Source organism: Mesoplodon bidens (genome assembly GCF_964165515.1).
Source record: "Mesoplodon bidens genome assembly, chromosome: 19".
NCBI lineage: Eukaryota > Metazoa > Chordata > Mammalia > Artiodactyla > Ziphiidae > Mesoplodon > Mesoplodon bidens.
In genome coordinates this window covers 43,801,805-43,826,834 of record NC_138179.1, presented here as the reverse complement: position 1 = coordinate 43,826,834, position 25,030 = coordinate 43,801,805, and the positions used below count along the sequence as shown (strand labels likewise).

At 49.5% G+C, this 25,030-nt stretch overlaps 2 protein-coding genes across 2 annotated transcripts in view; one reads left to right on the top strand and one right to left on the bottom strand.

The window, feature by feature from the left end:
- Window positions 1-997: 997 nt before the first annotated feature.
- On the bottom strand, window positions 998-4,872 carry TSPAN10 (tetraspanin 10; the record flags this gene model as incomplete). Its single annotated transcript, XM_081218913.1, has 3 exons — window positions 4,834-4,872; window positions 2,952-3,544; window positions 998-1,388 (listed from the first exon to the last, which is right to left on the bottom strand). Exons 1-3 carry the CDS (start codon window positions 4,867-4,869, stop codon window positions 998-1,000), a joined length of 1,020 nt encoding a protein of 339 aa, XP_081075039.1. The 5' UTR covers window positions 4,870-4,872.
- A 5,792-nt stretch (window positions 4,873-10,664) lies between these two features.
- Window positions 10,665-25,030, top strand: part of NPLOC4 (NPL4 homolog, ubiquitin recognition factor) — a 56,389-nt gene continuing 42,023 nt past the window's right edge. Inside the window, exons 1-3 of the mRNA XM_081218130.1 lie at window positions 10,665-10,903; window positions 14,071-14,151; window positions 21,802-21,914. Of these exons, the coding sequence (XP_081074256.1) occupies window positions 10,889-10,903; window positions 14,071-14,151; window positions 21,802-21,914 (209 nt within the window). The 5' untranslated portion in view covers window positions 10,665-10,888. The remainder of the gene's footprint in view (window positions 10,904-14,070; window positions 14,152-21,801; window positions 21,915-25,030) is intronic.

Sequence of the window (25,030 nt, the reverse complement as noted above, 5' to 3'; positions counted from 1 at the left end):
CTGTCCACTAAAGCTGGACAGACGCCTACCAGTAACCCTGCAATTCCGCTCCTGACACCACACCCAGGAGAAGCAGGGCACGCTGCCACACACAAACCTGTGGAAAACTGCCCCCAGTGGCAGTCATCTTCAGGAAGCTGCCCAAGTGCCTATCCACACAGACGTCAGGGGGTCTGTTCACACAGCAGTGACCAGAGAGTGACTCAGGAAGGGGGCCCCTGTGATTGTATTTATGTGAAGGCCAGAAAAAGCCATGCTAACCAAAGGCGACAAAGTTCCAACAGGGATGACCTCGAGGAGGAGATGAAGGACCCTTCTGGGGCTGGATCTAGACCTGGTAGTGGGTCCACAGGTGTGTGGATAAGTAAGAACCCTTAGGCTGCCCACTTAAGTTGGTGCAATTTACTGTATGAGTGATACATCTCAATAAAACTTACCATCCCCCCCAAAAAAAAGCACTCTGGAGGGAGAGGCCTGGGCCTCATCCTCAACCACCACAATGGACAGGAAAGGGGGAGGTGGCCCCAGAGGAGAGGTGGCCCCAGGCTATGGTGAGGACATGGGGACTCATAGACAGGGCTTGGAGGTGTTGGAAGTGGGGGGGGGTCATTGGTGAGAGTCAAAAGTGGTCAGATGTGGAGATCGGAAGTGAGGGTTGGGGTGAGGGTCCGTGTTGGGGCTCGGTGGCAGGATTTCATTCAGTGTCACTCGCCCCCCACTCTCCCTGCCAGCCAGGCTTTGCCTGCACCCTCTGTGGGAGGCAGACGCTGGCCAGGCAGTCGTTGGGGTCAGCTTACACTTGGACCATGGCAGCGTTTGCAAGCAAATGGGCAGTGTGGGGGAAAGGGGACCCTGGGGAGGCAGTGGCCAGCAGGTGGAGGAGGCCTGGGGGCCCAAGGTGCATGTCCACAAGCACCAAGGCGGGTTATTCTGACACCTTCCCTGGGAGGGGAGGGGAGGCCTGCGGCCCCAGACCCCATCCCGGTGCCCTGGTCTTTCATCTCACCTGCCAGTCAGCCCGGGACCAGTTTGGCAGAGGGGAGGGCACTGAGTCTGGGGGTCCTGTGGACAAGCCCTCACTCTCTGCTGCCCTCTTGTGGACAGCCAGGGCCCTCACCAGCTGGGTGGCCAGCAGGAGCTCTGCCCCCTGGACCACCACAACAATGATGGCGTAGCCACCTGCAGCCCAGATGTTGCTGCGCAGCCACTGGAGGAGTGGGGGTCCGCAGCCCTCCAGGTGCACCACTCTCTGGGCCGCGTCCTCATCCAGGCCCAGGGCCCCGAAGCCACACTGGTCATTAACTGAGGCTCCATCTTCCCAGGGGTCGATACAGCAGGAGGCAGGAAGGCTGCAGGCCTGGACCCCAGGGGAGCTGCAGTTAAAGTACCTGCAAAGGCACATGGGAGCATCAGTCTGGAGGGCAGGGCCCCTGGTCTTGGACCCCAGCGCTGTGTGGAATGTCTCCTACCCGCCTTCAAACTTCCATGGCCACACACACACATAGGCACGCAGGCATGCACATGTGCATGCATGCAAGCACACAGGCATGAATGCACACTCACATGCACACAGCAGGAATCCATACTGGCAGGCATGTACACACACATGCACACGCACACACACTTGTGCACACACAGACACACACACGATACCCAGCTCTCTATAATTCATCCCAGCACTGGGTAGCCCTCTGTACATGCTTGGTTAGAAGGCACACACTGCGTAAGATAGTTGAAGGGAGGCAAGGGTTTGATGGGGGCTGGAAGTAAGATGGCCTCGCTCCACAGATGCTGTTGAGTTGGTCTGAGCAGCAGAGCTGGAGTGGGAGAAGGTGGGTTGAGGACTGGTAGAGGCTTCTGTAGTGGTCACCGGGTCGTCGTGGGGGCATGAGGGGCCACACTGGGCAGCAACAAGGGACGGGAGGCTTGGGAGGAGCTCGCAGGGCCTCGAGAGAGTGTTGCTCTTGTCACCCACTTCAGGCAGCCCTCAGGTGCCCTTGGCCTTTGACTGGCATCCAGGGCCCTGTGACCGGCAGGCTCATCCTTCGCCCTTCCTCACAGGCACAGTCTCATTTCCTTGAAGAATGGGCTTCACTAAGGCAGGGGCTTGGAGGTCGGCAGGCTGGGTGGCATCACAACCCCAGAAAGGGCTGCCACCGACCCAGAGTCACACTTGGCCACCTAATGAGAACAATCCAGATGGGTGCTTCTAAGGTGCCCAGAAAGAAGGGCCCAGCATGTCTCAGGGACTGCTGGGTACAAATGGCTGGTTCTCAAGAGTCTCCATATGGCTCTAAACACACACATGTACACACACACAAACACACACACACACACGCGGTGGAGGGAGAACTGTGGAGTCATAGTCCAAAATGATGTCCTGAATTAAACTAAAAGTTATTTTCAATTGACGTTGAGATGTACGATGTCCTTACTGAAAAAGAGAAAAAACGGGCTTCCCTGGTGGCACAGTGATTGAGAGTCCGCCTGCCGATGCAGGGGACACGGGTTCGTGCCCTGGTCTGGGAAGATCCCACATGCTGCGGAGCGACTGGGCCCGTGAGCCATGGCCGCTGAGCTTGCGCATCTGGAGCCTGGACTCCGCAACGGGAGAGGCCACAACAGTGAGAGGCCCGCGTACCACAAAAAAAAAAAAAAGAGAAAAAACAACAACCCCCAAAAGTGACTTTCTAGCTCTACTGGCTGAGCCTCTCTATTAACATCCCTGCATGCATGTGGCCCTGGCTGGGCCTGAGTGTGTACATGCGCAAGTGTGCCCACATGAGCGTGTGCGCACATATGTGTACGGGTGGAGGAGCCTATACAGGTGAGTTTGTGTATAGGTGAGTATGTGCATGTGAGTGTGTGTGTGGCCCACCTCCTCTCCAGCCCCAGGGACCCTGCCGGCCACCATGGGGCTGCCCTCCGCCCTTGCAGGCTCTAGGACTCACAGGTTCCGCTGCCAGTCCTGGTAGGAGGCCACCCCACAGCACTGCAGCCCGAGCTGAACTTGGTCAATGAGGAAGCACAAGTCTGGGTCGTCTTGGTAGTGGGTGATGGCCATGCGTAGGACGTGTTCCAGGTCATCCTGTAACTGGCCCCAGAAGGCCACCACCAGGGCCCCTGCCACGGCCTCTAGCACCAGAAAGGCAAGGATGCCCCCAGAGAAGCAGCGCAGCAGAAAGGCGTTCTCGCAGAGGGCGCCCAGGCAGCCTGCCAGGCTCACCGCACTGAACGCCAGCCCGCCCAGCACCAGCCCCAGCATGGGGTCTGCGGGCAGGGGGCCCCCCCAACTACTCCCCAGAGACCCCTTGACAGCCAGGCCCCAGAGCCCGATGGCCAGGGCCAGCAGACTGAGCAGAGAGAAGACGAAGTTGGACAGGAAGATCAGGCACTTGAGGCAGCTGCTTCCCCAGGGGAAGCAGCAGGCCAGGACCCCCCCAAGGCCTGCCCTCCGGGCCTGGTCCTCCCAGAGTGCTGGCCCTGGGTGACTTGAAGTGAGGGGGCTGCTCCCGGCGAGGGGTGGCTCCTGACCCCCAGCATCCTGCAGAGGGAGGAAGAAGAGGGAGGTCTCACCAGGGCAACCCTTTTCACTCAGATCCTGTGACACTCAGCTGGGAGCAGGGTCAGAGCCTGCAGGAAGGAGGAAGCTGGAAGGTGAAGCTGGAAGGTGAAGGTGGAAGGGGGTGCTCAAAGACCCTAGAAAGCCAGGGACATGGGGGCCTTAAGGCTTGTCCTGCTCAGCCAACCAGCAGAGGGGATGGTGAGGGGCTCTGGGGGCAGGGAGAGGAGAGGCCAGGAGACCGGGGCTCTGTGGGGTGCAGGGCCTCCCAAGGACCCCACCTTACCCTCCAGCAGGACACTCAGCCAAGCTCGGGGGCCCTGGCCTTACCCCAGAGAAAATTAACAGGGTGCTGATGGTTGGGGGGGCCCACACCCTCTCTCTGTTCCCCCCACCCTCCTCTTGGTTCCCCAACAGAGGACTGGCTCACTGATCATGAGGTTGGGAGAAGCTGCAAAGCCAGTTCCATTTGGCCCCTTGATGGACAGTCTCCGCTTCAGATATGCCCTCCTCCGTAGCCCCTCCACTGGCAGGCAGGTATGGGAGGGCTCCTGCCCCCTCTCTGCAGGGGGAGGGGCAGCAGGCCCGTGAGTTTGGTTGTGGGGGAAGAATGAGGAAGCTAAGGCCCCAGGCCTGGGCAGGGCTCCCAGGTTACCAGGAAGAAGCTGGCCCTTCACTCCCCACCTGTCTGACCGCATCAGAGCACAGGAAAGGAGGGCTATTGATCAGCCCCCCCAGAACTCAACAAGTCAGTAAGAGCAAAAGGACAGGCTGCCGGCATTGGCCTTCAGCCCTTTCTGCACCCTGAGCCAGAGCCCACCCCCCGACCCGCCAGATCCACGGGGAGGCCTGCCAGATCTCTTGTGCAGGGGCCATACCAGGCTGAGCGGATGGCAGCCTTGAGGAGGGGGCAACAAGGAGGTGAGAAGGCGGGGCAGGTCACAGGTGGGTGGGGGACAGGGAAAATGTGAGGGTGGCCTGATGGCCCTGGTGGGCACCATCCCCTGGGTGTGTGCTTTCCTTGGGGTGTGGACGCACCCCATGCCGTGTCAAATACAAGGGCAAGGGCGGGTCACCTTTCAGAGTCTGAACAGGGCGCTAGGGGAGGTTAAGGCACCTGATTAATAAAGCCCCACCCCAGTCTTAGCAGCTCCTCCTGGGCATCCACCTCCTGGCTGGCCCCAGCACACAACATGGCTCTGGTGGGCCAGGGTGGGGAGAACCCAGCCGGGGACATCTCCAACCCCGGCAGGCCTCCAGGCACTGCTTACCTGGGACAGCAGGGGGCTCTTTTCCCCCTCCTCCATCCTCCACCAGGACAGGTGTGCTGGTCCCCCGCTGGCCTCTCTGGCTGGGACACCAGGGCTGTTGCTGCCTGTGCCCCGGCTGCTCTGTGAGCTGTGAGCCCCACCAGGACTTCGCAGTCACGATCAGATCATGTGAGGAGTCATAGTTTAGGGCTTAAGACAGCCTCTGCTTGTTGAGATGCAAAGGATCCTTCTTGAGCCCAGATTCTTGGCCTCGCTCTGTGCAGGCATGAGGTGGGTGGGGCTGTCAGGGGGCAGGCCTCATGGTCATCACCACAGGGCCCCGGTGTGGGCCTCAGCCTGGCGGGTCCAGCAGTGCCCCTCAGCTCAGCCTGAAGATCAGACCCTGGCTCCCAGTAACAGCCCGGGAGAACTGCCCACAGCTAAATGCCAGTTTATCCCGATTTATTCACTGCAAGAAAGAAGTTTTATGCATATATATGTATATACATACATATATACATACGTATATGTGTATATATATTTTTTATTTTTATTTATTTATTATTATTATTATTATTTTTGCGGTACGCGGGCCTCTCACTGTTGTGGCCTCTCCTGTCGCGGAGCACAGGCTCCGGATGCGCAGGCTCAGTGGCCATGGCTCACGGTCCCAGCCGCTCCGTGGCATGTGGGATCTTCCCGGACCAGGGCACGAACCTGCGTCCCCTGCATCGGCAGGAGGACTCTCAACCACTGTGCCACCAGGAAAGTCCTATATTTTTAATTTTTATTTATTTTAATTTTATTTTTGGCTGTGTTGGGTCTTCGTTGTTGCACGCAGGCTTTCTCTAGTTGTGGCGAGCAGGGGCTACTTAGCTCGTTGTGGTGCGCGGGCTTGTCATTTCAGTGGCTTCTCTTGTTGAGCATGGGCTCTAGGCGTGCGGGCTTCAGCAGTTGTGGCTCATAGGCTCTAGAGCACAGGCTCAGTAGTTGTGGCACACAGGCTTAGTTGATCTGCAGCATGTGGGATCTTCCCGGACCAGGGATCGAACTTGTGTTCCCTGCATTGGCAGGCGGATTCTTAACTACTGCGCCACCAGGGAAGTCCCTATATGTGTATATTTGAAGTGCCTTTATTTTTTATTTTTTTAAAGATTTATTTATTATTTATTTTATTTATTTTTGGCTGCATCGGGTCTTAGTTGTGGCCCGCAGGCTCCAGGGCATGTGGGCTCTGTAGTTGGTGGCACGCAGGCTCTCCAGCTGAGGTGCACGAGTCAGTAGCCGTGGCATGGGCTTAGTTGCCCCACAGCATGCGGGATCTTAGTTCCCCAACCAGGGATCGAACCCGCGTCCCCTGCATTGTAAGGCGGATTCTTTACCACTGGACCACCAGGGAAGTCCCCCTTTATTTATTTATTTATTTATTTTTTAATCACTGGCTAGATCACACCCTTCCTGGTTTTGAGGTGGCTGGGATCCCCCACCCTCTGAGCTTCTCAGGAGTAGGACTTTGTCACGGTTACTATTGTGCCCTAGTGCTTGAAGGGACCCCAGCCATGCAGCTGCCACCTCTGCAGGCAGAGATGTGCTCCAGGCTCCCTGACCCTGCATTGTCGGCCCTCTCACCCTGGCTTGGATGTGGTGGAAAGACTGGCTCAGAGCAGACCCCTACCAGCCACCAACTCTGGAAGACCTTGGGCACGCACTCCCACACCTCCTGGGTCCTGCTTGTGGAGTGCGTGAGGCTATGACGTGCGTCGATGCTGCTGTTGGCTGCTGGGGCCGGAGGCCGTGGTGGGGGCAGAGGCTGCCAGGGGCCCCTCTGCAAACATGTGTGCATGGCAGGAAAAAGGGTGGCCTCCGGGGTATGTGTGTGCCCCGTCCCATCTCCACCATCCTCCCCACTCCCTTTCTCAGCTTCTTCCGTTTGATGTTTAAGCCCAGCCTCTTTTCCTCCATTTAGCCACCATTTTACAATCCAGCCACATGGGCTGCTTGCTGGGCCTGAAACGCCTGGCACTTGTGTGCCCTGACCTATGCCATCCCCTGAAATCTCCTCCTGGTGTTCAGTTCCAGAGTAGTACGGCTGAGGGAACACTTCTCATTTTTATTTGCTTCATTTGTCTGTGTTCTTGCTTTGGGTCCCCCACTAGCTTCTCCCAGAACGACCACCCCACGGAGCCCAGCCCACACTCCGGCAGAGGGCCAGCTGAGTTTTAAGCCACTGAATGAGGAGAGTTCGTTAACACAGCATTATTGTGAGCACAGATGACTGACACAGGGCTTATTCTCTGTCAGGGACTGTTCTGAGCCCTGCAGTACAACAGTGAGGAAACCTGACAATCTGCCGTCATCAGGTGCTTACATTTGAGTACAGGGGAAGTCACAGAGTAAGCAAAGAAACCAGTAAATATATGCTATTTTATAAGGTCATGAGTGTTATGAAGCAAGGAAAGGAAATGGCTGGTGGAGGGTGTTGTCTTATATCAGGTGATCAGAGAGGCCTCATTGTAGGAAAATGTTTGGTTCCTAGGTATACACCCAAAAGGATTGAAAACAGGTACTCACACAAATACATGGATATACATGTTCACAGCAGCCAAAAGGTGGAAACAACCCAGGTGTCCATCAATGAAGAATGGATAAACAAAATGTGCTCCATCCATACCGTGGATTATTCAGCCATAAAATGGAAAGAAGTTCTAACACAGGCTACAACATGGATGAATCTTGAAAACATGGTGCTCAGTGAAAGAAGCCAGACACAGAAGTCCACATACAGTACGATTCCACTTATATAAAATATTCAGAATAGGTAAAGCCATAGAGACAGAAGGTAGATTAGTGGTTGCCAGTGGCTGGGGGAGGGGGAAATGGTGGCTACTGCTGAAGGAGTATAGGGCTTCCTTCCGGGAGTGATGAAAATACTTTAGGACTAGATAGAGGAGGTGGTTGTACAACACTGGGAATGTACTACATGATACTGAGTTTTTCCCTTTAAAATGGTTAACTGTATGTTCTGTGAATTTCATATCATTTTAAAAAAAGAAAAGAAGAGGGCTGAGAAGAAGCCGAAGGAAAAGAGGGAACGAGGGACTTCCCTGGTGGCCCAGCGGTTAAGACTCCACACTTCCAATGCAAGCGGCACGGGTTCAATCCCCAGTCAAGGAACTACGATCCCACATGCCGAATGGCATGGCCAAGAAGAAAAAAAAAAAAAGAAAAGAGGGAATGAACCTCATGGATTTTCTCAGGTCAAGGTCCCTGCGAGGCCAACCGTGGTCACTGGGGAATGTCTCAGGATCCAGACCCGGGAAGGAAGCGGCATTGTGCTGGTGGAGGGAGAAGGCGAGCTGTCAGGCAATCTCAACAAAGTCCTTGGTGATTCCCACAGCTCAGATGGCCTGCAGAGTTGTCCCAGATTGAGACATGGGGCTGCGCCTTGATAGCCATCCGCCGTTATTGGGCACGAGCTGCCTGGGGAAGGGACCGTGATCTGGAGTGAGCACAGTCCCCGAAGGGGAGCTCAGCCAGTGCTGCCAGCAACTTCAGTCTGAGGGCAGTGCACTTGGCACACACTGTAACTGAATGTGGGGTCCAGCTGCTCGCTGCTCAAAAGCCAATAAAGAGGCAAGGCTGGTGGAAAGGAAAGTTTGCTTTATTTCTGAGGCTGGCACTTGCAGGGTCCGGGGAAGGGGAAGGGCAGACTCCTGTCCAAAGGCCGACTCCCCTCCACTGACAACCAGTGGGCAAGAGCTTTTATAGACGGAGGGAGGGGGCTACATGCAGAGACAGCACAGTCAGCTCTGATGGTCATCTTGAAATTGGTCATCAGTGGTCTGACCAGCATCACCTTGATTGTTTTAAGTATAGTTAATCTTCAGTTCCAGGGTCAGTTGGTTCCCATTTCCATGAGTCCAATTCTCAGAATTGTGGCAGCTTCTGTCATGGCTACAGTCTGGACATCATGTAGTTAACTTCTTCCACCTGGTGGGGGTTTCAGTATCTATAAAACAGCTCACATGGGCTTCCCTGGTGGCACAGTGGTTGAGAGTCCGCCTGCCGATGCAGGGGACACGGGTTCGTGCCCCAGTCCAGGAAGATCTCACATGCCGCGGAGCAGCTAGGCCCGTGAGCCATGGCCGCTGAGCCTGCGCGTCCGGAGCCTGTGCTCCGCAACGGGAGAGGCCACAACAGTGAGAGACCGTGTACCGCAAAAAAAAAAAAAAAAAAACAGCTCACAGGACACGGCTCAGAATACTATCTATAGCCCTTGAGGTGGAACTAAAGGTCCTTGACTTTGCTTACTGACTTAAACTATTATTGTTTTGTCCCCTTTGACTATTTTCCTTTGTTTCTGTATTTTCTCATTTCTCTGATTAAACTTATTCTTTGGCTAAAGTTTTTCCACAGACAAAAGGTAGGCGGAAGACATGGGGGGCATAGACCAGGGTCCTGTCCTGTTTCAACACTAGGCTGATGTGTGCAGGAAGAGCGTTTCAGGCCTGTAACGTACCTTAGGTGGGAGCAAGCCTGGAAACTTTGAAGAAGGATGGCTGTTCGAATTTTGCTCCAAGTGAGATGGGGAGATGACAGGTGTTGAGTAATGTGCATCCCGACCTGACTCACACTTTAAAAGGACCACACAGGCTGCTGTGATGCAGGCGGAAGGTCAGGCCTTGTGCAGCCAAATTGTGTCTCGTCTCTTCCTCAAAGGGGACACACCCAGCCTCATCAGTTACCGCAATCAGGCTCCAAAGCCAGGCTCTCTGGGAGATGGTCATCACCTCTCAGGCCCCATCTCAGCCTTGTTCTGATATAGAGTAGCCTTCGGATGAAATCATAGTGACCACTACTGTTATGGGCCGAACTGTGTCCCCCCAGATTTATATATTGAAGTCCCAACCCCAGCACCTCAGAATGAGACTTAGAGGTAGGGCCTTTAAAGAGACAATTAACTTAAAATCAGGTCATTAGGGTGGGCCATCCTCCAGTGACCTTATAAGAAAAGGAAAATGGGACTCAGAGAGACACCAGGGATGCACCTGTACAGAGGAAAGACACAGGAGGAAGGCAGCTGTCTGCAAGCCAAGGAGAGAGGCCTCAGAAGAAACCAAACCGGCTGTCCCCCTGATCTCAGACTTCCTGCGGGGAGAGGAAATGAGAGTAACAACCTCCTAACTGTTTTCAGCACAGGAGACAAACACAGTCTGAAATTGAATCATGGGATTAAAAAACATACTTTAGCCTCTTAGAGGTTTTCGTAACTTTTTTTTCATAATCATAGGCAAGGTCAGCTACCAAATGTGCAGGGCCCAGTGCAAAATAAAAATGTGGAGCTCCTTGGTGAAAACTATTAAAGATTGCAAGCCGGTGACGGCAGAGCATTGAATCAAGTGTGAGGCCATTCGGAGCCACACACGTGGGTGCCCGTGAAGCTGGCCCTGGGGGCAATTTTAGGATATTGTATCTCCGTGGCAAAGAAGCATTTATCTAAAATGTGGTCGAAATTCATTCGTTTCTCTTATGTTAGATTCAGGGAAAATGCCTTCTTAAAAAATACATATCATGAAGGTATGATGTCACCTTCCCGAAGCTATTTCTCCATTTCCGTGGGACCAGCGAGGCGCTGGGAATGTCCAATCCGAGCCTACCGACCGCTGTCCTGGGCGAGACACGCGCTTGTGCTTCCCTCCCGGCTTCTCCGCAGCGTCTCTCCACGGCGTGGCCAGCGGGGGGCGCCCCTCCGCGGGGAGCCCGGCGCGGGGCCGCCCTGCGCAGGCGCGGGCCGTTGGTGGGGCCGGAACCTGGTTGCGGGGCCGGAACCTGGTTGCCAGGCCGGAATCTGATCGCGCGGCCGGAACCCGGTTGCGCGGTCGCGCGGCCGGGGGAGCGCGTCGGGCGAGGCACCGGACGTCGCGGCGGTGGCGGCCGGGCGGTGAAGCTGGAGCGGCGGTGGCGGCGGCGGCCGGAGGCCGGGGCTGGGGCTGAGGCGGGGATCGGGGCTGCAAGGCCCGTGGGGCGGCAGGCAGCGGCGGCCCGGGGCTCAAGCCCGGATACGGGAGCGGCCACCATGGCCGAGAGCATCGTGAGTGGGGCGGCCGGGCGGGAGGGCACCGGGATGAGGCAGCAGATTTGCCGGCGCGGCCTGCTGAGAGGCCCAGCGGCCCGCCCTCCTCTTCATGGGCCGGCCGGGTGGCCGGACTCCCGACCTCCTCTCTTCAGCTCCTCCCGTCCCCGGCCGACGGGGGAGGCCGGGCCGTCCGCGGGGTGTGGGTTGTGCCGGCCTTTCCATTCCTGGTCGCGGGGGTCGCGCTTGGAGGGGCTGCAGTTCCTCGGGGCCGGGGCTACGATCCCTCCTCGCCTCCTGTCCGTCTGTCTTGCCTCCTTCCGTCGCCCCAGTGAGTGCCTTGTCATGGGTTCCTTAAAAGGAGGGCACTTTCTGTAAACGGGGACCCCCCTCCCACGAGAGGAAGCTGCTAAGAAGGGGAACGGTGGCCTGGTGGATGGCAAGGAGACCTTGACAGCTACCTGTCTGTAAAGGGATGTTATAAAGGTTGATCTCATTTTGTACCCGAAGTCAGGGATTGACACACTCCCTTTCCCCGCTTTAAGTTAAAAAAAAAAAAAAGTGAAAATCAGAAAAAACTGGCCATCCCTTAACTTGTGGAAAGTTTCCTCTCAGAAGTCAGTGTGGCCGGAAAAAACCCAACAGACCAGCTGGACAGAAAAATTTGTGGTTAACGTTAAGGACCACTTGGAATTTCCTGGAGGAAGCAGAAGCAGTATGGGGTGGCAAGTCCTGTTCAGAATTTGGCCATGGGAGAGCCTCTGCAGTTTTGCCAGGTGTCGGGAATGGCATTCACCCTCCTCTCTGGATTCTCTGGGCTGCAGGAACCTCCAGCTCTGGACTTTCAGGCTTTCATCCAGTGACTCCTCCTAATGCAGGTCTCCATTCAGGGGCCCTGGCGTCTGCTCCGTGTTTAGCAGCCTGGAGATGAGCAGAGGGCATGAATGCCCCAAGAGAAACGAGCAACTGATTCCTTTTAAAATAAGATTTACTAGTCTTTGGTGACTCATTCTAGAAATAGGTTAAGAATTAGCACTCAAATCTGCTTCCAGATTTTCTCTTTACTGTAATATTTTTAACCAAATTGAAGTAACCATGGACACGCGAGTTGTTTCAGAGAAGGCCACTTTTCTACTAGTGTATATAAGGCTAGGGTCTCATTGATAGCATGGATCTCCTGTCAGATTTCTCAGATTGTGAGGAATAAAACAGATGATTCTTCTGAAATTTATTTCAAAAGTTTTTATTTATTTATTTAGAAAGAGGTCTTCTAAAAATTTCTATGGGATAACTAATTTTTGTCTCACCAATTCTTTGACTCCCCCAAGAAATATTCTGGGCTCATTTTCTTATAAATAGGGAAACTTAGTTACCAAGAAGCTATGTGTCCATGTTGCCTGGTCTGTCTCTTGTGTATTTTACTTTATACCATGTGTCAAAGGCCACGTCATACTTTCCCTCAGTATGAATTATCTTTGTCTCTTGGAGTTAAATACTGAGCTTAGCTTGGAAACCTGGACTGCCATGCCCTGTTGTAAATGAACAAGTAGAATAAGTTCTTAAGCTTTAGAACTCTCCAGAAACGTGTAATCCTGACCTTTAGCTTCTCAAGGTGTGGAGTGTCATGCTCTTGGTCCTAAGTGAACAGTCAAAGCAACAGTCCCAGAATCCCTCAAAGAGAAGCAGAGCCCTTTACTTCTTAACCTGCCTCAGTGTTGGGAGACAGATTTCAGAAACAAGTAAATGGGAGTTTACCTAATGCCCAGGCTGTGTATTAAGAAAACATTTTTCTGGATGTTGAATCCAGAGTAAAGCATACTAGAAATCAAAAGTCAAAATAATTTGAGTGCACATAGATGAGTGAGAAAGTAAAACAGATGTTGTTGAGAAGCAAAAAGAAAATATTTTATGCTCTTAACAATTGGGATTTCATAAGGCTTGTTCAAAACAAAATCTTTAAAACTGAGAACAATATGGGGACAAAGGCTTCTCAGTTAAGCAAAAGTTATTAGAAAATGAGAAAGACATAGTCAAGCTATTTCAGCAAAATCTAGATTATTCTTAACTTGTTTGGTAAAGGTGGACAGATCGAAAGCCATTGTGGCATTTTGTCCTGTATCAGTGAAAGTCTTTTTAAAAACAACTGCTTGTGACATTTCTTGTCTGTATAGTGTTGTTTTGAATACAATGTACAGTGCAGTAGTTGCTGAGAGGAGTAACTACAACATGAGTACTTTCTGGCACATTCTGTTCATTGTTTCTCCCATGCCTCAGGTGGTTGGAACATCCTCTGTCTTGCTGGCGGCAGGGCATGCCGGTTCATGCTACCCACTGAGGCAGGACCTTGGATGGTTGGCCCGGGCATAATAGCACACATTCACTGGGCTTCGATCAGCATGAAAATGAAGTCTAGAAAGTGATGCTCCGTCCAGTTGTCTTCCAGGCCTAGCAACCATTTCAGGCTTGCCATGAAAGTATATTTTTTTAAAACCCTGCCAAGTTTTACCGTGGTATTAAACACCTTTTTTCTTTTCTTTTATTCTTTTTATTGAAAGTAAATAACAAATTAGAAGATTTCCTGTGATCCTTTTTATGTTTTTAATTGTTTTTTGTTTGTTTGTTTGTTTTGGCCGCGTGGCTTGCGGGATCTTTGTTCCCTGACCAGGTATCTAACCCGTGTGCCCTTGGCTTTCACTGTGGAGTCCTAACCACTGGACCACCAGGGAATTCCCTGTGATCCTTTTAAGTTAGTCTAGTCTGTGTATGGATCCAGGAACAAAGTGAGATATTTTTTAAAGAACTCAGTTGTTCATGATTCATGGTGGGTTTTTTCCTGCTGATTTAAAATTTTTTTTTTTTTTTGCAAATCAGAAGAGAAAAATGTTAGTGTTTCAGATATATTCTTTATAAATAATGGTTAAAAATTGAAGTCGTATTTTTCTGAGTGAAACGGTGAGAGTTGAGAATTAGGGCAGTCCTCTTAGGATGTCCTCCCATGTGCTGATGTCTCTCAGACCTCTGCTTCATTTTCTGGAAACATTGGGTTGGGTGTTGGCAAGGGGAAGGGTGAGGTTTGGTTCTAAGTTTCGGTGACCCAGATGCTGAAAGACTGCAGAGGTTAGTTTCAGTAATAGGTCAGGACCTTCCTAGTCTGTGCAGTAACCAACTTGTTTCATTTACCACAGATAATTCGTGTTCAGTCCCCAGATGGGGTGAAGCGGATCACAGCAACAAAGAGAGAAACAGCTGCAACATTTTTGAAAAAGGTACTTGTGGCTTGGGTATTGACCTTTCTTCATCCTCTGCTATTATTCCCTTCCTGTTGTGTACCTTTTCTCTTTTCCCCATTTCCTGAGTCCGCCCCCTCCCAAGTTCAGTCTCTTGTGTTGCTTTTCTCTGTCATGATTGGTGGGACTGATACAGGATCAGACGTGTCACAGCTGACTACGGCTAACCATTGCAGGACCAAGGGCCCAAAGGTCAGTGTAAAAGGATTTCACAAGAGGAATATTTATGAGTGAAAAATCAGAGAATGAGAAACTTGAATTGTCCATCAAAGGGGAATTGCTAACATGTATAGAATGATCCTACTTTGTTCTTAAAAAATTAAAGCCACATATACAAATTGTTGTGTGAGAATACGGTTTGAAAGAGCACAAGCCAGAGCTAAAAGGGGCAACCCCAGGAGGGGAGGCCAAAGTGAGGACAGTGGCTTTTGCTTTATACTTTGTACCAGAGGTAGGCAAAGCATGGCTCGTGGCTGGCTGCCTGTTTTCATTGGAACACAGCCACACTCATTGGTTTATGCACTGTCTGGCTGCTTTTGAGCTCCAGCAGCAGAGCTGAGTAGTTGTGACAGACTGTATGGCCCTTTACAGAAAAAGTTTGCCAGCCTCTACTTTATACATTCTTTACTATTTGAATTTGTTGCAGGCAGCTGTTACCTTTGTAATGATAAAAAATACCATTTTTCACTGTTCATAAGCAAAAAAAATTGTCAGGTCACAGACTGTTAGAGTCAGAGGGAATCTTAGGTGTCATGTAGTCTGATCTTTTTATTTTCACAAAGGTGGAAACTGAAGTCCAGGGAGTAAAGAGATTTGCTGAGGATCACACTGTGTTCTGTTAGGGAAGCCACAGCACTTACCTGGGAAGTTTGGCTTCTGAAAGATAGTTGCTATCCTGATTCCAACAGTGCTGCTTAAGTGACCATATTTACAAGAATAAAAGGAAAAAATCAGGTGCAATAGACAGCAGAGAAGAGAATCTCTATGTCTTTAAGGACTTTGTAATATCTTACTCTTTGCTTTTTTAGTAACAGCTGACCATTGTCAGCTCGCTCCTGGAGATGGTGCTGGGATACACTAAATGCTCGAGTTCTTGAGAGATTGTCTGAGACAGAGATTAAGCATTACGTAGCTATTGCTTGGACAGTTGTGGGGATAAACATGAGATGTAAGAGGACTGCATACAGTTGTTTTTTACTTTTCTGAGTCTTTGTGATATGGAAATTTCTTAAACTTAAATCTGTAGTAACCAGGGGACTTCCCTGGTGGTCCAGTGATTAAGGCTCCGCGCTTCCACTGCAGGGGGCACAGGTTACGGATTTGATCCCTGGTTGGGGAACTAAGATCCTGCATGCTGTACAGTGTGCCCCAAAAAAAACCTAAAAAAAAAAAAAATCTAGTAGTCATGTAGAGATATGATTTTGTTTTTAACTTGAGACTTTTGTGCTTGGCATCAAATGTAGAGTTGTTGGACAGGTTAAATTCAGATGATTTCAGAGAAACCTAAAAAGTCAGGATTGTAGTTCTGACTTTTATTTGCCTCAGAAGTATTCCTAACATTCTGGTGTTTCCTCTGTTGTTGTCTTGCATAGGGAATATAGACATAATAGCTGTCATTGGATGTGGGTGCAGTCAGGGAGGTACAGTTTAGTGTTGACTGCTTAATCGCTGAAGCCATCATCAACACGGTAGTAATTGTTTAGGAGAAATTTTCTTGGGAATACTCAAAAACAAACATATTTATTACTCTGAAGTAATGTTTCCCCTCAAGTGAAAATCATTTTCTCTGATTATACAAATAATATAGATTAATTATAAGAGGCTCAAAAACAATACAGGAAAGTATAAAGAAGAATAACTCAAGATTTTATTAGCCAGAAATAACTGTTAATGTAACGTCTTTATGTGTACACATGTGCAGACACACAGACACACACACACACACACACACCTCTCCGCATGTGCATGTACACATAACTTTCACCAAAATGAGATCGTACTATACTACTACTGTATTTTCATCAAATCTGACTGAGTTTAAGGAGAAACATTTACTTATTTTTTAAAAAAAATTAATTAATTTATTTTGGCTCTTCCAAATTTATATTTGGGTCTTCGTTGCTGCACGCGGGCTTTCTCTAGTTGCAGCGAGCAGGGGCTGCTCTTCATTGCGGTGCGCAGTCTTCTCAGTGCTGTGGCTTCTCTTGTTGCGGAGCACAGGCTCTAGGTGCGTGGGCTTCAGTAGTTGTGGCTTGCGGGCTCTAGAGCGCAGGCTCAGTAGTTGTGGTGCGCCGGCTTAGTTGCTCCGCGGCATGTGGGATCTTCCCGGACCAGGGCTTGAACACGTGTCACCTGCATAGGCAGGCGGATTCTAAACCACTGCGCCACCAGGGAAGCCCAAGGAGAAACATTTATGTATCAGTAAGAAAGAAAAAAACGCTGTCACACCTACTTGTAGCATTTTATTTTATATGTAAAGTGCTTTTTTAGACTGATTTGGAAAATAATGTATTTTAATCATGTATTATGTATTTGTAAGGAGGAAAATCCAATTGAAATTAATTGGGTAGGCTCTCCCTATGAACTCATATTCAGAGTCCAGCCCTCCTGAACCTTTTTTTTTTGACTCAGCTGTCAATGTCATGCTTACTGAAGGGGTCACTGTCTGCCCTCTCAGGAGGGTCAGTGTGCCAGCTGCCAACAGCTGTTCTGCAGGTGCTGGTGCTAGAGTGCTTACGAGCAGGGCTCAAAAACTGAGATCCCTGTCCTTCCTTGATTGATCATTAAATGGATTGTTTGATAGAAATGTTGAGGGGTGACAGTTGTTTAGCTGACTGGGTGACAGGTTTGCATGAGCCCAGGCAGTGACCTGTATGTCAGCCCTGCTGCCCTGCAGGCAAGAATTGTAAGCCTCTTGCTGTAAGATGCACCCATTCTAGCGAAGTTCAAATCTCACCTTGTGATCATTTGTATCCTGCTTTTTTTCACTTGACAATAGGTTATGGACATAGTTCTATGTCAATAAATGTAGTTTTACGTCTCTTTTTTTCTGTGGTAAGAAAAATAACATAAAATTTGCCGTGTAAACCATGTTTAAGTGAACAGTTCAGTAGCATTAAGTATATTCACAGTGCTGTGCAACCATTCCCACCGTCCATCTCCAGAACTTTTTCATCTTCCCAAACTGAAACTCTGTCCCCATTAAACACTAACTCACTCTCCCCCTCCCCCAGCCCTTGGTAATCACTCTACTTTCCATCTCTATGAATCTGACTCCAGGTATCTCACATAAATGGACTCATACTGATTTTTTTTTTTAAGATTTTTTTGATGTGGACCAATTTCTTAAAGTCTTCATTGAATTTGTTACAATACTGCTTCTGTGTTATGTTTTGGTTTTTTGGCTGAGAGGCATGCAGGATCTTAGCCCCCCGACCAGGGATGGAACCCACACCCCCTGCATTGGAAGGCAAAGTCCTAACCACTGGACTGCTGGGGAAGTCCCTTGATTTTTTTTTTTTTTTTTTTTTTTTTTTTTTTTTTTTTGCGGTACGTGGGCCTCTCACTGTTGTGGCCTCTCCCGTTGCGGAGCACAGGCTCCGGATGCACAGGCTCAGCGGCCATGGCTCACGGGCCCAGCCGCTCCGCGGCATATGGGATCCTCCCGGACCGGGGCACGAACCCGTATCCCCTGCATCGGCAGGCGGACTCTCAACCACTGCGCCACCAGGGAGGCCCCCTTGATTTTTAATAATTAATAATTTGTGCATTTGTGCCCTATAAGTGGGCTTTGAAATGGCCTTCCTGTCCTTCACAGACTTGCCTGAAAAGTGTATGTTGACCACTGTGAACATTGTTGGCTCCAACTTGCTGTCCCCATACTTGACAGCCTTAATCCTGATTTAATATGTGGCATTATGCCCTCTAAGGAAATTGGTTTTACAAGCGTGATGAGATGGCTTGCATTGAAAATCTCTCATAGGATCTTGAGTTACTGGTTCCTTTGAGACCATCTAATGCTTCTCACTCAAGAATTCCTTCTCGGGCTTCCCTGGTGGCGCAGTGGTTGAGAATCTGCCTGCCAATGCAGGGGACACGGGTTCGAGCCCTGGTCTGGGAAGATTCCCACATGCCGCGGAGCAACTAGGTCCGTGAGCCACAACTACTGAGCCTGCACATCTGGAGCCTGTGCCCCGCAACAAGAAGAGGCCGCAACAGTGAAAGGCCTGCGCACCGCAATGAAGAGTGACCCCCGCTTGCTGCAACTAGAGGAAGCCCTTGCACAGAAACGAAGACCCAACACAGCCAAAAATAAATAAATTAATAAATTAATTTTAAAAAATAGGAACAGTCATTAAAAAAAAAAAGAATTCCTTCTCTGTGAATCACCAGACCATAAACCCCTCCAGGACGAGTTCTTCTGGCTATCTTGCTCGCCGGCGTCTTCCCTCACCTCCACGACCCAAGAGTTTGCTTCTGTTGCTGTCACTCCCCTGAATTGGCCCTTACTGAGTCACCCCAGACCCTACCTCTATCTTTTTTTTTCTTTTTCTTTTTCTTTTGGCCATGCTGTGTGGCTTGTGGGATCTTAGTTCCCCAACCAGGGATTGAACCTGTGCCCTCGGCAGTGAAAGTGCTGAACCACCAGGGAATTCCCCTCAGTCCTATCTTAACTGACCTCTCAGCAGCAAGTGACGTTTTCCCTTATAATACTTAAAAGTTTTTTTAACTGTGAAATAAAATATTTGCTAAGAAATGCTTGAAAAATATGAACAGCCAAAATGATTGATGACGAAGCAAATACCCAGGTCTGAGTGGGGGGCAGTGCCAGTCTCCAGCAACCATAGGTCAGCCTTCCTCCTCCCTCACCCTGTCACCCCTCTCCTGACTTGACGGGGGTTGCTCCCCGACTTTTCTGTGTTTTACCACACAGTATGCATTCCTAAACCCTAAATTATAGTTTTGCCTATTTTGAACTTAAGATAACTGGGATCATGCCATGTATTCTTTTCTGTTACCTTCAATTATAAACATTTGTATTAATTTTACTCCATAGCATGTTTCTGGTTTTATTACAGTAGTTACACATCAAGATTACCTCAGGTGTGAAATAAAATTTTTAAGATTTTAATCGTGCTTTTATAAGACTCTGCTAAGATTTTTTTTTTAATGCCCAGTACCTTATGTTAGATTTCTGTATCTTTAGATAAAGAATTCACAGAGTTCAGAGAAGCAGTTATTTTCACAGGAGCATCATATAAAACCTAATACATGTATTTCTTCATCTCCCAAAAGTGGACTTCAACATATGTGAAGTAATGTTGTTGGTTATTGTATTTGAAAATGCAGCTGAATCTCAGTCCTGGTATAAAGCTCTGGTATAAAGCACAGAGCTCAGTCATGTGGTCACAGGACGTTCCCTCTGCCCACAGGGCTGCCCACATAGCACTCTGCTCCGCTCTGGAGATTGCCTTACATCCCAGGAGCGCTGTGCTAACTCACACAGCCGACATTCCTGGTACAAGAGTTCTTTCTCATTCTTGGCAATAATTGCAGTGCTTTGTCTACAGAAAAACAGAATGGTTTTGCAGAATAGATAAAGTGCCACAATTTGTTAATTTCGGTTTATATCTGTTTCAGAAAAAAGAGCCATTATTTTTACCTTTTTTGCTCTTGGGAATACAAATTTCATGGTCTTAATTTCCTGGTGCTTTATTTATTAATGCCACTTTTACCTTGGAGAGAAAAAAATCACATGGTATCAAATACTTGTAATACATTTGATACAAAGTCTTAACTTAGTCTTAAAGGCCATTTCTTGTTAGCATTTTCAGAATTTCAGAACGACAAGGTGATTCAGAGTTACCTTTTTAAAATTTTATTTATTTATTTATTTATGGCTGCGTTGGGTCTTCATTGCTGCACACGGGATTTCTCTTGTTGCAGTGAGCAGGGACTACTCTGTTGTGGTGCATGGGCTTCTCATTGTGGTGGCTTCTCTTGTTGCAGAGCATGGGCTCTAGGCACGTGGGCTTTAGTAGTTGTGGCTCGCAGGCTCTAGAATGCAGGCCCAGTAGTTGTGGCACACAGGCTTAGTTGTTCCGCAGCATGTGGGATCTTCCCGGACCAGGGCTCGAACCCGTGTCCCCTGCATTGGCAGGTGGATTCTTAACCACTGCACCACCAGGAAAGGCCCTAGAGTTACTTTCAATCTTTTTTTTTTTTTTTTTTTAATTTTTTTTGAGGTACGCGGGCCTCTCACTGCTGTGGCCTCTCCCGTCGCGGAGCACAGGCCCCTGACGCGCAGGCCCAGCGGCCACGGCCCACGGACCCAGCCGCTCCGCGGCACGCGGGATCGTCCCAGATGGGGGCACGAAGCCGCGTCCCCTCATCGGCAGGCAGACCCCCAATCACTGTGCCACCAGGGAAGCCCTCAATCATTTTTTTTAATCAGCAGAAAATACTGTTAGTACATAAAGTTAATCTTTAAACTCTTGTTTTCCTTACAGTAAATAAATTCTAGGTTTTATCAATAATTCCGTGTTAAAGGGCAAATCAATCATAGGTAAAAAGCAGCAGGTAGAACAAGGTATAAAATGGGGGGAGGGGGTGAGCCTTTGGGTGCCTCAGGGACATGCGGCTCCTCCCTGGTCCTGTTCCTGACCTGTGGTGGTTGCTCTGTCAGGATTCTCCTGGCAATTCTGTGATGGTTTCCCACTGTGTGATTTGGAGTTCTTACCTTCGTGTGTCCTCTGCGTCGGAGTTTCTGTCTGGTGTTGTTCAGCCTGAAGGACATCCTCTGGCATTTATTGTGGTGGAGGCTACAGGCAACAGGTGCCCTTGGGTCTTGTTGACCTGAGAACGTTTTAATTTTGCCCTTGTATTTGAAGGGTATTTTCTCCAGATGGAGAATTCTGAGTTGACAGATGTTTATTCCTGCCTCAGCACTTTAAAGATGTTGTTCCATTGTCTTCTGGTCTCCATTGATCTTTGGATTTTAGCAGTGTGATGATGACATGCCCAGGCATTAGTTTTCTCTTTATTTATCCTAGTTTGGTTTTGCTGAACTTCCTGGATTTGTTACTCTTATGTTTTTCATCAAATTTGAGGGTTTTGGCCATTCTTTCTTCAAATGTTTTTCAGTCCTAGCCTTATTCTCTTCTCCTGAGGATCATTTGATATTGTCCCAGGGGTTCCTAAGACTCTGTTCATTTTTCTTTCAAATCTCTGTCTTCAGATTGTCTGGTTTCTGTTAACCCATCTTTAATTGACTTTTTGTCATCTCCCTTCTGATGATAAGCCCACCCAGTGAATTTTCTATTTCAGTTATTGTGTTTTTCAGTTGTAGAATTTTTGTTTGATTCTATTTTATCATTTCTGTTTCTCTGCCAAGATTCCCTGTCTCTTCTTTGTTTAACTTTATTCTGATGACCCTAAAAGTCAAGCTCCAGATCTGACCCCTCTCTTGGCCCCAGACTCAAATTTCCTCACGAGAGAGCAAAATAACAAGAGAAATTTGGTTAATGAGGAACAGTTTCTAAACTCACTAGTAACGTCCGATGTATATGTGGTCAGAGTAGTGAGACTTCAATATTTTATTAAATTTCTGTTGTTTGGGTCTTGTTTTAGGTCGCAAAGGAGTTTGGCTTCCAAAATAACGGCTTCTCGGTTTACATCAATAGAAACAAGACTGGAGAAATAACAGCGTCATCTAACAAATCCCTCAACCTGCTGAAGATCAAGTGAGTGCCCGAGGGGAGAAGGTGGGGAGTGGGGAGGGCATGTTGGCACCAGCTACCCGCCTGAGGCCGCTCAGTTCTCTCCTTTTTCCTTCTCATGCTACTGTGATTACGGTCCTGAATGCGGACCAAAGTTCAGGTGACTGTGCTTCTTGCCAGGTGTTTGGCAGCCACGCTGAATCTGTAGTTACTGTTGAGCCGGTTTGATTGACTTGCGTAATTCGGGGATGTATGTCACAGAGAAGGAGTTATGGTCCTGGGTTGTGTGTGCACCTGCACACTCAGCTGCTTCACTGCGGAGAAGGACCTTGAATGTAGCTCTGTGCGTCATTCTGCCTCGGGACCTGCTTGGTAGGTTGGGGAGCCTGGCAGTACAGTGGCCCGTTGCCCACGCTGTATTTCTTGCTGGCAGGACACCCTGGAGTGCCTTAGAATTGATGGGTAATGTCAGAAGGAGTTTCTAGGGTGCAGAGACCTCTTCCTGCAGCCCGCTGCCTGTTTTTCTAGTTTTATGGGAGCACAGCCACATTCATTCGTTTATGTGTTTTCACGCTACAAGGGCAGGGCTGAGTGATTGTGACAGAGACTGTATGGTCTGCAAAGCTGAAAACATTTACTATTTGGCCCTTTACAGAAGAGGTTTGCTGACTCCTGTCTGAACTGCCTGGGCACACCTCACGTATCAGTGAGCAGAACCCTTCAAGTCATCTTTATCCTCAGACAGAGGGCAGGGATTTCTCCCATCGGGGCTACAAGCAGCCTGGCTGCTGTAGCCACTGGCTGAGGGTTGGGCTGGGCTTTGCTGGCACTTGGCTGTGTGCCTTTTACCAGTCAGAATAATAGGCTATTTTGGCAGTTTGTGTGATCATTTTTAGTTTCACAACTAGTATATCTAGGGGGGAAAAATACAATTTTAGCATTAATTTATTTGTTCTTCAACAAATATTCGCTCGGTACCTGCTCTTTGCCTGTCGCTGTGATGATGTAAAGCCTTTCCCTGTTTACGTTCGTTTCCAGTGGGTGAGGGTCATCTTTCCTCCCAGCTTGCAAAGGGTTTTCACCTCTTGAGAATCACTTCCTATGGGCGTTACTCGGGTTTGGACTCACACCCAACACTCACAGGCTGTGTGCCTGGGAAGTCACCTAACCTCACTGGGCCTCACCACCCTTGTCTGCAAGGGGATGGCGATGCCTCCTCCACATGGTTGTCCGGTGCCTGCACGTGATGAGCGCTGCAGGGGTGGCAGCTGTGTGTCTAAGCTATTCTGATGACTGGATGCCAGAAACGGGGGCTGCAGAGTGAAACACCCTGTCTACCTGAGGTGTGGTCACAGTTGGATGGCATGTCTTTCTGGATTATCCTAGAGCATGTCTTTCCAGTGATAGTTGTGATGCTTGTTGAGTAGCACAAGCCCAAACTTGAGAACCTTGTCCTGTCACCACTCGAGAGTTATCTGACCATGTCTGTGGTCACCCTGAGCTCCTTGTAGGTTTCACTCCACTGCCTCTGCTTCCATCGTCGCAGTTCAGCTGGCTGTTATAATTCTCTTGTTCATTTGTAGGTTCTTTTTTTCCCCTCTGGATGCTTTTAAGATCTTCTGGGGCTTCCCTGGTGGCGCAGTGGTTGAGAGTCCACCTGCCGATGCAGGGGACGTGGGTTCGTGCCCTGTTCCGGGAGGATCCCACATGCCGCGGAGCGGCTGGACCTGTGAGGCTGGGCCCGTGAGCCATGGTCGTTGGGCCTGCGCGTCCGGAGCCTGTGCTCCGCAACGGGAGAGGCCACAACAGTGAGAGGCCCGCGTATCGCCAAAGAAAAAAAAAAAAAAAAAAAAAAGATCTTCTGTTGGTCTTGGGGTCCTGTGGTTTCTGTTTGACCTGTCCAGGTGTGGATTCCTAGTTGGTTGGTTGGTTGGTTGGTTTAATGCTATCTGATGTAAAATGTGTTTTCTGTATCTGCAGGTTAGGTCTAGAAAATTCTTGACCATTACCTCTTTATTTATTTTTTTAAAGATATTTTATTTAGGGGCTTCCCTGGTGGTGCAGTGGTTGAGAGTCCACCTGCCAATGCAAGGGACACGGGTTTGTGCCCCGGTCTGGGAAGATCCCACATGCTGTGGAGCGGCTGGGCCCGTGAGCCATGGCCGCTGAGCCTGCGTGTCCGGAGCCTGTACTCTGCAATGGGAGAGGCCACAACAGTGAGAGGCCCGCGTACCGCCAAAAAAAAAAAAAAAAAAAGATATTTTATTTAATTTATTTTTATATTTTGTTTATTTATTTATTTGGCTGCGTCAGGTCTTAGCTGCGACACATGGGATCTTCGTTGCAGCACGCAGGCTTCTCTCTCTAGTTCTGGCATGAAAGCTCCGTAGTTGCAGCGCACGGGCTCTAGAGCACGTCGGCTTATTAGTTGCCCCGCAGCATGTGGGATCTTAGTTCCCCACCCACATATCGAACCTGCGTCCCCTGTATTGGGAGTCAGATTCTTAACCACTGGACCACCAGGAAAGTCCACATTATATCTAAATATTACCTCTCCCCCATTCTCTCTATTATTTCAGTGATTACGTTTTTCACTTTTTTCTATTTAATTCTGTTTGATTCCTTTCAGCCCTGGCTGTTAGGTCATGTGCTCACAGGGGCTCCTTCCCAGCTCCTGCTGTGCTCTCACACTGACCCCCAGGCTTCCAGTGAAGACTGCTGGGTTCCCGGGAGGCTCTGCCTTGGCCTATCACACACCTGATGCTTCCCTCTTGGGTCTTGAGGTGTCTGGGGTCTGTCTCCCGCGAGTGAATTCAGGGTTTGTGAGGATCCTTTCACACTGTTGCCATTGTTGTCTAGCCTGTCCCTAAGCAGGGGATTTGGGAAGAGCTGCCGAGTCTGCAGCCCCTCCGCCCACTCTCCGAGCCCCTGGTCATTGTGGATAGTCTCTTGTTGCTTGTACTCTTTTTGTTCCGTTTCCAGCTAACAGTCCATACGTAAGTTTATATTCTTTGTCTTGAATTCCACACCTTAAGTCCTTGGCTGTCTAAATCTGTTGATTGTTGTCTGCCCTCTGTTGCTCGCAGTGGCTTGTTTCTCTTGTATATTTGGTGACCTTTTTTTGAGAGCTTATATTTGGC